Source organism: Stegostoma tigrinum, chromosome 19, assembly GCF_030684315.1.
Source record: "Stegostoma tigrinum isolate sSteTig4 chromosome 19, sSteTig4.hap1, whole genome shotgun sequence".
NCBI classification, from domain to species: Eukaryota; Metazoa; Chordata; class Chondrichthyes; order Orectolobiformes; family Stegostomatidae; genus Stegostoma; species Stegostoma tigrinum.
This window is the reverse complement of record NC_081372.1, coordinates 50,122,635-50,136,967: the sequence shown is the minus strand read 5'-3', so window position 1 is coordinate 50,136,967 and position 14,333 is coordinate 50,122,635. Positions and strand designations below refer to the sequence as shown.

Here is a 14,333-nt window from a genome sequence, read left to right as displayed (position 1 = left end):
TTCCTCACACAGTCCAAAGATGAGTGGGCTGGGTGGATCTGCCATACTAAATAGCCCATAGTGTTCAGGGTGTGTGGGTCATAGGGGGGTGGGTCTGGATGGGATGCTTCAAGGGGCGGTGTGGACTTGTTGGGCCTAAGGGCCTGTTTCCACACTGTAGGTAATCTAATCTAATCTAACATTGTCTGGAGTGTTTTGTTACACATGGGTCCATTTAATTCATTTATTTCAAGAAAATACTTTTGTTTTCTGTAAAGGCACACAAGTTGTCATTTCCTCCTCATTTTCAAAAATGTTTTACCATAATTAATACTGATGTGCTGCCATGGCAACATGTCAAATGGAGTCTGCAAGATGCCTTAATGAACAGAAATGCCAATTTCGAATACAACTACGTTTCTACAGTTTCAGACTCCACCTTACAAATGGGAATTTTGTTAAAGTTGCTGCCACTTAAAATGAGTCACTTGGAGAAAGGTAAGGGGAAAATGTGTTATGTGTTGTGTAAGGGTCTGAAAGGGTTAACACTGAGGAGAGGCACGTCTTCTTGTTAGAATATCAAACAGTTATCCTCAACAAACCAAACCAAGTGGGCCCCATAGATCTCTACCTTCGAGGAAGATGGTAGCCAAAAGCCTGATGAACAAAAATACAACAAAGTTGTCAAAAGTGGGACAGCTCACACAACGCTAAGAAAGTAGTTTAGATAAATAAGAAGGCAATGGCCCAGTGGCATTATCACTAGATTATTAATCCAGAAACCCACATAATGTTGTGGGGACTTGAATTAAATCCTGCCGTGGCAGATGGTGTAACTTGAATTCAATAAAAATCTGAAATTAAGAGTCTAATGATGACCAATGTCAATTGTTGGAGGTTGGTTAAGCCCCACCTGATTCACTAATGCCCTTTAGGAAAGAAAACAGCCATCCTTACCTGGTCTGGCCTATATGTCACTCCAGGCTCATAACAATGTGCTTGTCTCCTAACTACCCTATGGGCAATACCCTGGTCGAGCCAGTGATGCCCTCATCTTTGAATAAGATTAGATTAGATTCCTTTATGTATTAGATTAGATTCCTTACAGTGTGGAAACAGGCTCTTCGGCCCAACAAGTCCACACCGCCACTTGAAGCATCCCACCCAGACCCATCCCCCTATAACCCATCCCTGAACACTAGGGGCAATTTAGCATGGCCAATCCACCTAGCCTGCACATCTTTGGACTGTGGGATGAAACCAGAGCACCCGCAGGAAACCCACGCAGACACGGGGAGAATGTGCAAACTCTGCACAGACAGTCGCCCGAGGCTGGAATCGAACCTGGGTCCCTGGTGCTGTGAAGCTGCAGTGCTAACCACTGAGCCATCGTGCCATATAAGTAAAGGTTAGCTTTAATTCTGCTTGATGCTTGTCCCAATCCAAGTATAACCAAACATAGTGTGAAACCTTTAGTACAGGTTCAAGAAAGAATGTTTTGCTTTTCTTACTTGAATTTTGGAGGCTAAATAAATATCAATAACACACAGTTTGAACCAAGTTCTGGCTGAGCAAGACCAGGCCCTACCCTACTTATTAGTCCATATTAGGATTGGATGAAATACTTTCTGTGAGGGACTTGGGTCATCCTACACTTCTTCAAGTTGTGTTATGACAATCTTTGAAATCCACCAAACCTCAGTTTGAACATCTCACATGAGGTGGCACCAGCTTTGCGCAGTGATTTCCTCAGCCTGGTCAATCATATCGTGACACACAGGTGAAAAGGACATGTGGGATCTTCTGGCCTAGAGCTAGGGACATTACTATTGCACCGGAAAGCCCTGTTGCTTTCAAAAAATCAGGCATGCTCATAACTGCCGACAGCAGGGTTCAAAACTGTATGTGGTGACCCCAACGGATTTAGGAAAAGGATTGAAATTCAGGAGTAAGCTTTTAATCAGAGACATGTGTTTATCAATTGGGGGAAATTGACAGTGATTTTCTGTACAGTCCAGACAAGCTGGGGCTTGAATTCCTAACTGGAATCCCACTCTCACTCGTTCCTTGTAATTCACCCTGAACGGCTGAACAAAAGACACACATATATGCACACACACAGAAACACACACAGGCACACACAAATAAATAAAAGTAGGTTCAGTTTAGAGTCAGTTAGATCGATTTCCAGTTGAACTGTGTTAATTGTTTGAGAAGTAAATCAGGCAATGAATAGTTAAAACCATGTGCTACATTTTGTCTCTTTCTCTTGTGATGAGATGTAATTTCTACCAGATAGTTTCTAACAAGACACTTCGTTTCCACCACTCATGGGGTTGGCGCTAATTCATAGTGCACTGTACCACAAGACAGATTAGCAAAACAGATTGCCAGTTCTTTTCAGGATCTATTATGTCCACGCGGGAGATAAAAAGATTTACTAACCTTGCTCTAATTGCTTGGCATTTAGTTGTCATAAAACTCAGATTCCTTTGCTCATAAGTCAGTGATCCAGTAGATTTTATGGAACGATTTTCAATTGCACTGTAATTACTTTAGCCCAACAATGAATACAGAATAAGGCATCGATCCTTAAATTCAATAAAACTGGACCATTCTTGCAGCAATTGGGCAATGAAAATTCAAGTCCTCATAGATTCGTGTAATGTATTCTAGAGACTGATGGAAGCATTCTCTAAATCCCTTTATTTGCCCTGCAATGCTAAAGTCCTGTGGTTAAATGTGACAGAAGAACTGTCAGGAATACAAGGAAAACCCGTTTCATCCAGAGGCTGTTGGATGTCTGGAATTCACTGTCCAGTTTGATGAATGAGTCAAAAACCCTCATTTTATTTAAAAAAGGAACTGTATCTGCAATTAAAGTGTTCTAGCATGCAAGCCTATGGACTAAGTGTTTGAAAGTGGGATTAGAATGGGCATCTTGTTTATTTCAACAGCCACATAACAGTCTGAAATGGTCTCTTCCTGCACTGTAACCTTTCAATAATTCCACGATTTTGAGCCCCCATCCCATGACAACCGGGAACAGTAGTTAGAAACCGACCCACCAACCAGCACAGAGTGTCTCTGGCTCCATCCTACTTCAGAGCCATTTCTGGGTCAGCAGGACAATGGAGATGTGGTGGGCAGCCACACACAACAGGTAGCTGACAAAACATTTTAAGGTCATTTAAGATTAATTAAAAGGATCGTGACAGGGATGTTCCAGTTAATCCAGATTGCCAGCAATGGGGAGTAGGGGACAGACATCTGAGACATGGCTCTTGGTGACAAACTAGGGCCATGGAGGTCGAGAAGCTTTGCCTGACTTCCTGGACTCTCCTCAAACCACAGCTGGGGCTGTGACTATGAATTACCTAATTTTAAATGAGAATTTAACAGAGTTGGAGAGAGGGAACGTACATCTTGGAATAATCACGAGTGATTGTTTCTCACAGAGTCTGGGCTTCTGGCCCCCATCTCACCTTGACTATGGGGTGTAGAGGACCACTGCGAAACTTCTACCATGTCCCACAATATAAGCTCTGAAATTACACCTTAGGTTACTGGTGATTGAACATTTAGCACAATCATCTAAAATGCCTCAATCTGTTACTAAAATGAATCAATTAACTGGATTAAAATGAGCAGGTCAACAGCTCCGCTCAAGTAACAGAGAAAGAAATGTCGAATGAATATGTTATTCACTTATTTACTCGTATTCCATCGTACAGTTCACGGCTCCAGTCTCCTGATCTCCACATCTCCTGATCCAACTCATCAATTTCTTTTCAAAACAAGGGATGCCCTGTCAACCGTGTGTCTTTAAACTATGAATTACTTTTAAAAGAGAGCTACCTCAATAGCACACTCTATACCTGAGCCCATTGATCTCGATTCTCTGTTTAAAATAGGTGAATAGATTTTTTTCAATATGTCTTTGAAGTGAGGAGTGCTCATTTAAAGAACGTAATGGATCAAAGGCTTCACTGGCAATCGTTGCTGCTTACTAAATGACTGCATACACGCGAAGCACTGTCAATACAGACAGAATTAAGCTTATACCTTTAAAACTATGTTTATGGATAGAAGAAGTGAGAAAAAGTAAGTACTGTACAAGGAAGCGATAGTAAGAACTGCCAATGCTGAGTCAGAGAATTCACAGTGTGGCTCTGGAGAAACATAGCAGGCCAGGCAGCATCAGAAAAGCAGGAAGGCTGACATTTTGGGTCTGAAGAAGGGTCCTGACCTGAAACGTCAGCTTTCCTGCTCCTCTGACGCTGCTTGGCCTGCCGTGTTCCTCCAGCTCGACACTGTTTATTGTACAAGCAAGTTGCTTACAACCTATCTCAAAACAATGCCTCCTCACAGATCGGCATCTCAGGAGCACAAAAGCTGACGTTTCGGGCCTAGACCCTTCATCAGACTCCTCTGATGAAGGGTCTAGGCCCGAAACGTCAGCTTTTGTGCCCCTCTGATGAAGGGTCTAGGCCTGAAACGTCAGCTTTTGTGCTCCTGAGATGCTGCTTGGCCTGCTGTGTTCATCCAGCCTCACATTTTGTTATCTTGGAATTCTCCAGCATCTGCAGTTCCCATTATCCCTCCTCACAGATCGTAAGGCGTTCGTGACCCAATTGTGTCAATAATATTTTTGTATGAAAATAAGCCTTTTTCCCACACTAAGTGTCAAAAGAACAAAACCAAAATCTGCCTGGGTGTGGTATCAGAGAATGAAACTTCATTACACTATTCCCATTGCATCCTAATAGTAGTTGTTAAATTAATCAATGGATTCTTGTTAAAGGAATATATCCGAGCAGATCTATCCAAAAATGCATTTGCTATTACGCATTAAGCAGAAATTCATACATGAATTAAGTGGAATTACAGACTGATTTATGCAAAAGTAAACAGGTAGAATATTAATCTACATTATACTTTAAATTACTCAAAAGTGCATTAGGATGCAGTGGCAGCAACACACTACTGAAGTTAAACATTTAGACTGCTGAAAATTCTGTATAATTCATGTCTAAATCTTCAAAAGAAATTGCCTGCTTATTACACATTACACTTAGAACATTTTATTGAATTAAATTTACTTATTTTAAAAAAAACTAGTTTTACCAGTTTATCTTTAATTCACATTTTCCTCATCATTCATAATAGTCTTTTAGTCTATGATAATCACCTCACTGACGCAGATCATAAAGTCTGCACAGTTGTGAAATGAAAAGCCATATGATGTTGCCAATGACCAATGAAGCTCTGACCTTTACTCCACTAACAGAACACATCTGGCTCAAGCTAACAAAGTGTGAAGCTGGATGAACACAGCAGGCCCAGCAGCATCTCAGGAGCGCAAAAGCTGACGTTTCCGGCCTAGACCCTTCATCAGAGGTCTAGGCCCGAAACGTCAGCTTTTGTGCTCCTAACATGCTGCTTGGCCTCCTGTGTTCATCCAGCTTCACGCTTTGTTATCTCGGATTCTCCAGCATCTGCAGTTCCCATTATCTCTGATCACATATGGGTCAAGCTTCTTGCTAACTTAAAACCAGGTAATGGGTCACGCTATCTGGTATAGATACATATTATTTTATGTTCGATATTTGGTATTCTTGTGGGTGAAGCTGATCTTCCATGGTATCAAGCCTGTTTGCAGCATTTACAAACGTAAACAGAAGTTGCTGAAACAGCTCAGCAGGTCAGGCAGCATCTCTGAAGAGAAATCAGAGTTAACATTTCAAGTCCACTAACCCTTCCTCAAAACTAATGATAGCTAGGGAAATGTTGGTTTATATGCAGAAGATAGGGTTGGGGGAGGGGGTAAGGAGTGAACATTGGATTGCAATAGAGCCCAGGGAGAGAAACAAAGAGTTGGACATGGAAAGGAGCTGATAACGATCTGGCTAGGAGGGTGAATAGCTGTAAATGGAAACTGTTAGTGGCTAACAATAGGTAGTGTGTTATGGCAGGCTATGTGGTAACAAGGTCTGGTGTGTGGGGTAGGGTGGCAAGGATGTGAGAGAGTTCAGGCCTTAAAACTATTGAACTCAATATTGAGTCCGGAGGGCTGCAGGGTCCCCCAAGTGGAAAATGAGGTGCTGTTCGTCCAGCTTGCACTGATCTTTGCTGGAGGACTGCAGCATGTCTGAGACAGAGATGTTGGCCAGGAAACAGGGTGGTGTGTTAATGTGGCAGGCAACTGGAAGCTCAGGGTCTTTTCTGCCAACAGAATGTAGATGTTCTATGAGACAGTCACCTAGTCTATGCTTCATTTCCCCAATGCAGAAGAAACCACATTGTAGGTGGTGAATGCAGACAAGATTGTGAGAAATCTAGTGCTGGGTAAGTTCTGCTTCACCTGGAAGGTATGTTTGGACCCTTGGATACTGGTGAGGGAGGAGGTCAATGCGCAGGCATTACACCTTTGGCAATTACAGGGGAAGGTGCTGTGGTGCTGTGGGGGGTCATTAGGGTGAAGGAAGAATGGACCAGGGTGTCCCGGAGGGAATGGTCCCTGTGAAAGGCGAACAAGAGAGGGCGGGGAATATGTCTGATGCTGGCATCGCACCGGAGAAAGCAGCTGATGATCTTCTGGATCTGGATGCTGGTGGGATGGTAGGTAAGGACAAGAGGAACCCTATTGTTTTTGTGGGAGGTAAGAGGGGGGATGAGGGTGGATATGCAGGAGATGGGTCAGACCCAGTTGAGAGCCCTGTCGATAACAGTGCCAAGAAATCTTCAGTTGAAGAAGAAGGCGCACATTTTGGAGGCTCTCTTGTCACTCTCTTGTCAAAGTTGGCCTCATCAGAACATATGTAACAGAGATGGAGGAACTGAGAGAACGGAATGGAATCTTTACAGGAAGCAGAATGTGAGGATGTATAGTCCAGGTAGCTGTGGGAGTCAGTGGGTTTATAGTGGATATTGGTGCCCAGTGACAAGTGGCTGGACTGATTCTAGGCAAGGCACAGCATCATCGTCGGCAATGGCAAACAGTGACGGTATATGCTTGACAACTGCAATGACAGATTGGCTTGAAAATGTGTCACATCCTGTTGTAAATGAATATGTGCCAAGGGACATTTTTAATATGGAGGAAACCAGACTGGATGAGTCTCTTTTTCCTAAGATCACTCTTAGATATTTAGAGTTGATGGGGTGGAAAGTACAGCAGGGAGAATGTCACTACACCAATTTTGAAGGCACCAATAAAGCTGTGAATTCTCGCAAGTCTAAGTAGCTGCATTGCTTTGTGAATTTCAAAGGTGTCACCCATGCACTGTGAAGTCAATAGAAAACGCCTGAAGGCTTTCAGCATTTTGAGCCACAGACCAGGAAAGTAGTCGAAATGTGGGCAAAAGGAAAGGAGGATTATCATCATTACAGACAACGCGCACCCTGACAGCGCCAGCCTCAAGCATCAAGCAGCCTCCCAATACCAGGTCACAATCTATTCAATGGATCTGTTAGTGACAGTGGTTATGGGCCTAAAAACCCTCGAATGACAGCTGCTGGTGTGACAGGTTATTAAGCCATCATTAAAAAGCAGGAGTACAAACCAACCATTCTAAAGAAGGTGGTTCCAAAAGCTAAATGCTTCCACCATGCTGGGTTCAAATGGGTCAGACCTGTGTAGGGTGCTGGAAAAGGGAAACAACACTTTAAAATTACTGAATCCAATAATCAGGCTTTTCATTTGCCTGTGAGAGGCCAATGTAGCAATTCCAGCAGAGCCATCCAAGATGGATGATACTTAAATTGGATGGTACCGATGACGTAATCTGAGATACTGTACATTCTCCAACCAAGAAGGCCCAATCACCCTGAAGAGTCTGATGAATGCCCACCCTCTCACCCACTAGTTTCCTGAGCTAAAGCCACTCAGGCAAGAAGTATGTTCCAGAATTCAACACAGTTGCACAGAAACAGGGAAAACATATCTGGCTGCATTGACTGTACCACACTCATTTAAAGAAACCACGCTAAGCAGTAAAACATGAATGAAATTTTCCAGAGCTAATCTTTTGCAAAGGTCAAGCCATCGTAAAGGATGAAATAACTGAATACGGTAATAATGACACTGTTCACAGGTTTACTGCTTTAAATGTGCTTCCATTTGGTACTTTTTATTTGATATAGAACTCATTTCAGGCCAAACTGGGTTACATGGAAGCTTCCACACTATCATGAAGCTCCACTTCACACAAATCTGCAGGCAATTCCCCCAAAATTCAATCATCATGGTTTATCATCTTTTCCTTTAGTTTTCGGCTTGACATTTCAAAATGCCTGGAAAACTGAAGGACCTATTCAACATCTTTCCCTAAACAGAAGAGTGCTGTTAAACAATAGCACATAATAGGACTGCAAAACCTCAAAGTATTTAACAAGCAAGATTTGCTACAGATACATGAACCAAATTACGGTCACACAATGGGGCCTCCATCCCAATGAGGTTATATCAGGAATTCAAGGAAGTTCTCCACATGAACACAAATGTGTTTATTAAACATTTTAACAGATTTTTATCTCCTTGGTCACTGTTACAGTCAGATTCTATGTGAGATTTAGCATTGCTTATTAACCATTTGCATGGGGTTTAAAATAGCGTGGACCTTTACTAGTCAAAAATACATATTGTTTATTACAAGTTCAGATCCAGGGACATTTGTATGAATTCACAGAGGCACAACAGTCCATTCCAATAAACATACTGCTGATAAATGAACTGAGTGTTGTAGCTGTTAACTTGTGAAACAGAAAACAGGGAGACAGTTGCCCAAGAACAAGCTCCATTAATGACAACAGATTCGGCAGCAATATTGCTGAAGTTAGCAACTTGACATTTGATAGACTCTCCCAACCTGTTCTAAGTTCAAGTTCACTTGTGAACCAAATTACTAGAAATTTCACTAAAACAAATCTCACAATCCACTGAAAATCCTTTCTTTACTCGACCTTTGCCTCCACCTTTAATGTAATGAAGCTGTCCAAAGTTTGCCATGAAAGTGATTGAGCTCATGATAATTGATGATTGTATATCTTCAATTGTTTCAAATCTTGCTCTGTATGAAAATGTGTGAGAAATGCATGTTTTAAGTGTGGATTTTAATTCAGACGAACTTTATCAGAATAAACATCCTTTGTATTTTTAAAACTCATAAAAACTTTGCTGCATGGTTATTTAATTGAGACACACATACCGAGGATAAGAAAACACATACACAGTCCTTCCACACATACTGATTACAGATGCTAAAGGGAATACATAAATTCTATTCTTGTGCTTACAGATGCTAAAGGGAATACATAAATTCTATTCTTGACAACAAGGCAAAGGCAGACAGATGACAGAGACTAAGGGAGTACACAAGAGTAATGAGCTCTTACACTTAAGCAACATGACGTGATTTTTTTTGGACTATGTAATCTGAGGTGTTTCTAATGTTTGAGTCGTTACCAAATGATTGTTAGTGAGCGAGAGAAGGTAAAGTGCAGGCCTGGTGTAGAGTTGGATGAAAACAGCAGGCCAAGCAGTATCAGAGGAACAGGAAAGCTGACGTTGCGGGCCTGGAGAAGAGTCCAGACCCAAAAAGTCAGCTTTCCTGCTCCTCTGATGCTGCTTGGCCTGCTGCGTTCATCCAGCTCTACACCTTGTTATCTCAGATTCTCCAGCATCGGCAGTTCCTACTATCACTTTAAGAAAGATGGTCTCTTCTTCAGTGGGATTTAACTTGGCTATATTAAAGCAGGCAATTTTTTATTTGCCAGTAATTTCATTAATTAGGCCCTTAGATTTCTAGAATCTATTCAAACTGAGGGACGATTTTCATTCTGTGCGTTATCGGTGCCAAGGCCATAATCTGGTTCCTTGTGAATATTGGTTTTTAATTCTCTTGTGTAGAGTGCATGAAATAACTCCTTCTCACATGAGCTCACTGATTCAGAGAGATTCACATAGTTCAGAAAGGGTACTCTGGCCCATCATGTCAGCACTCACACAGGAGATGGGACAGATACTAAGCAAGTATTTTGTATCAGTGTTTACGTGGAGAAGGACATGGAAGATAGAAAATGTGGGTGAATAAACAACAATGTCTTGAAAGATGTCCATATTACAGAGGAGGAGGTGCTGAACGTCTCAAAATGTGTAAAGGTGGATAAACCTCAGGACTTGATCACGTGTACCCTAGGACTCTTTGGGGAGCTGGGGAAGTGATTGCTGGTCCCTTGCTGAGATATTTGTATCATTGGTAGTCACAGGTAAGGTACTGGAAGATTGGAGATTGGCTAATGTGGTGCTACTATTTAAGAAAGATGGTAAGCAAAAACCAGAGAATAAACAATGAACCTGACATTGGTGAGCAAGTTGTTGGAAGGTATCCTGAGGGACAGAATTTACCTGTATTTGGAAAAGCAAGGACTGATTAGGGATAGCCAACATGGATTTGTGCATGGGAAATCATGTCTCACTAACTTTACTGAAATTTTTTGATGAAGTAATGAAGGGGATTGATAAGGGCAGAGCAGTCGACGTGATCTATATGGACTTCAGTAAGGCATTCGATAAGATTCCTCATTGCAGACTGGTGAGCAAGGTTAGATCACATAGAATACAGGGAGAGAACTAGCCATTTGGATACAAAACTGGCTCGATGGTAGGAGAAAGAGGTGGTGGTGCAATGTGCTTTTCAAACTGGAGTCCTGCGACCAGCCACAAGAATCGGTGCTGGGTTCACAGTTTTTCACCATTTATGTAAATGATTTGGATGTGAACATAGGAGGTATGGTTAGTAATTCTGCAGATGACACCAAAATTGGGAGTGTAGTGGACAGTGAAGGAGGTTACCTCAGAGTACAATGGGATCTTGATCAGATGGGATAATGGACCAACGAGTGGCAGATAGAATTTTGTTTAGATAAATGTGAGGTGCTGCATTTTGGAAAGACAAGTCAGGGCAGGACTTTTACACTTAACAGTAAGATCCTGGGGAACGTCATTAAAAAAAGCAACCTTAGGTCTAGGTCTATGATTCTATGGTGTAACTACCACTAAAAGCATGCTTAGCCAAAATTTACCGCACTTGTATTATATCCCCAAATATTAAATATGCTTTGAAGGAAACTGAAAGCAATAGAACAAAAACATTATGAAGTGTAGTATCCAGTTTTGGCATCTTCTGCATATCATAACTTCATATGCACAATGTCTACAGTGGGAGGAACAGTCTGAAATGTGTAAGAGTTAGCAGCTGGAGTTGATACTTAAAGATTTCTTGTATTAACCATATTTTTCTTTTAACCTGACAGGTGATTGTCTGCATGCCTGTCAGTGTAGACTGCACCATAAATTACAAAGCAAGTACAAAACACTAAGCAATACATTCTCTGACACTTCAACTTGCTAATTAATGGATAGCAAAAGGAAAAATTTCAACGGCAATAAACCAAATTCACGTCAAATCCTTCAAAGCCAATTTGTGCATTGGATAGAATTCACAAGCGGTGGGATAATCAGGATTCTGCCAAGTTTATTTTTGCATGTTTTTTATTTAAATAGCAATATTCCTGACCAGTTCATCCATCCATCCAAATCTGATGATAAATCTCAGCTATGGAAAGTGTTTGGTCTCAGTCAAGTACAATCACAAATTTGGTTGCTTTTATACTAGGTAGGATTTTTTTGACCCTCTGGAATAAATCCAGCTTTCACTGGCTCTTAAGGTTTGCTAAGACATGGGGGTAGTTCAGATAACTTATAAACCAAGAACGTCCTCTCTTTTTCTCAAGATTCAAGTTGTAATCAGGAACAGCACATTAACAGGACTGTCTCTGGCCAATTATGCAATTAGGATCCAACATTCCACTTGATACCAGGCAATGCAGTCAGTAACATTTTATTTTATAATCATTACAAACCACATCAAGGATTGAAATTCCTATGTCCCAACCGGCTGGAGTTTATTTACTCGTTTCAAAAATGATTAAAGTCAGTGAAGGACATTAGATGTTCACTAAAATTTTCTGATTGTACTAATTTGCTTTGTAGATCCACGTCCTACCTGGCTTTGGAACTTCCAGTATAGTCAGGAGAGAATGGTCTCTGTACTCTGCTGTGTCTGGTGGTTCATTCTCATTCGAAACACTGCCTCCTTTCCTTGTCTCTGTGATGTTGCTTTGAGCCAATGTCACTTCGTCTTCTCCACGGATCGAGGTGACTGTGAATCTCTTACTCATCTCTCAAGAAAATAAACAAATGGCAACGCAAAATAAAAGAGTAATTAAAGAAGAAATCACTGAAAGACGAGGTCACTGCACGAAGTAATCTTCAGCACCTCCACACTGAATGAGTTGCTTCCTACTGGGCTTTATATTTACTCTATCCGCCATGGGTCTTAGTGCCCAACCTCGGCATCGCTGCTCGTGTGAATAAGAGTTATTCGACTTTGCGGTGGGGGGGGGGGAGGGGGGGGTGCGGTGGTGAAGAAGCAGCACGTTTACAGTTAGATTTATTTCAAGCAACTTAATGATGTTTATTTATTGCATACTTTTTTAACATCACAATTGATGAATGAGAATAAAAGGCATCTAAGTGAAAAACCATTGTTCCAGCAAAAGTTGATGGATTGATTTAATGGATTTGGAGAATTAGCTTTGGATCCATGGTTATCGTGATGAAACAAAATATTGGATACCTGATGGTTTGATGTGATAGACTGAGCGGTCGGGATTTGTGTGGAAATTAATTTTAAATTATTTTTTTTATGTTCCTAATGGGGTCACATGAGAACCCAGTCTTCCCAATTTGTGACTGCTGTCTGTCATTTACATAACTGTAACGTCAACTGTGGTTCACTTTGTAGTCCTTGAACTGCTAAGACTCACGATTTTGTGTTCAAATCCCACTTTAGGGCTTGAAGGAGCACTGCACGGTTTCAGGTATTGTCCTTCACATAAGATGTGAGACCGAGGTCCTTACTGTTTAATTGGATGTAAAAGGACCAGGTAATTTTTTTCTTAGAAAGCTGGCCCACATCTATATTTCCACTAACTTCGCACAAATCAGATTACTAGCTTTATCACATGTTTAATGATATTCATAATTTCAAAAAGCTGGAATATGCATAGTCGTGCTGTCACATAATCGAAGCAAAAACAATCGTATTTTTATTTCAGATTTACAGCCCCTCGTTTTTTTCTAATTGCATTCAACAAAATGGAGTTAAGGCGAAATGCGCCTAGTTTAGAGGGATGAATCTGTATTTGGAGAGGAGAGACAGAGAGGATTATCCATCTTTTTTTGAGGAATGCATGGATTTTGGGTGAATAGACAAAGACGCATATACAATCTTTGGGGGAAACAGAGGAAGGGGTGTAATGAGAACAGAGGAGAGAATATTGTTGCACCTGGAAGAAACGAATACTCATGGATGTTATAGCTTCAAACTCTGCACTCTGCCACATAATGGACTCTGGATTCAACACTTATTTGGAGAATTTTGTGACCCCCGTAGGATTCAGAAGTTTGTGCATATCAAACAAATTCAGAAAATGCTGAAAATGCACAGCAGGTGACACCCCATCTGACAGATGAAGATGTTCAACTTTTCTTTGTGTATTTTTAGTTTTTCATTCAGATAATTATAAAATTATTGTGTATTTGAATTTCCAACATCATCAGTTTTCTGGAAATTTCAATTACTTTATGCAAATACACAGATCAGCACCTTTACCTGGGCAAGGATCACTTTTCAGTTCCCAAATCAGCATAACTGATGTGCTGGAATTTCACACCAATCATGCACCATCATTGTGTACATTTATTACACATACTTGACTGGAAGTATGGACAGGGATTATTTGCATTGGATATCTTCTCACAAACTTGGAAGCAAGAACAGTGAATAGGACTGTAGAATCACTAATTAGCTGAGTGTGGGTGGTAGTGGAGCTGGGGAAGATATGAGGAACTGCTATAAAGAAAACAAGCAAATGATTTGGGCCACATGGCACCATTTCAAATTTTCTCAGATGATACACAATTTAGAAGTGCAATAAACATGAGGAATATTGAAACAGCCTTCAAAAAGACAAAGGCAGGCTCAGCAAACTCATGAAAATTGAAACACATCTAGAAAAGTATGAGGCAATAGAGTTTGCTAAGAAAATGAGTGAAGGGGATATAAGTTAAATGGACTCATTTTAAAACAAGTACATGAGGAAAGAGTTTTGATGGTGCTTGTGCTTAAATCTCTGAAAATGACAGGACAGGTTAATAGAGCATTCATAAAGCATGTGGGATCCTGAATGGCATAAATAAAGGCGTATACTTAAAAAGCCAGAAGGTC

At 41.0% G+C, this 14,333-nt stretch overlaps 1 protein-coding gene across 2 annotated transcripts in view; it reads right to left on the bottom strand.

Moving 5' to 3' along the window:
• Positions 1-12,308, bottom strand: part of LOC125461393 (solute carrier family 12 member 5-like) — a 987,635-nt gene extending 975,327 nt beyond the window's left edge. The window contains exon 1 of one of the 2 annotated variants that reach the window (XM_048550117.2): positions 12,048-12,308. In XM_048550117.2, the coding sequence (XP_048406074.1) occupies positions 12,048-12,222 (175 nt within the window). In that variant the 5' untranslated portion in view covers positions 12,223-12,308. The remainder of the gene's footprint in view (positions 1-12,047) is intronic. The other variant, XM_059652837.1, reaches the window with a different exon arrangement.
• Positions 12,309-14,333: the final 2,025 nt, after the last annotated feature.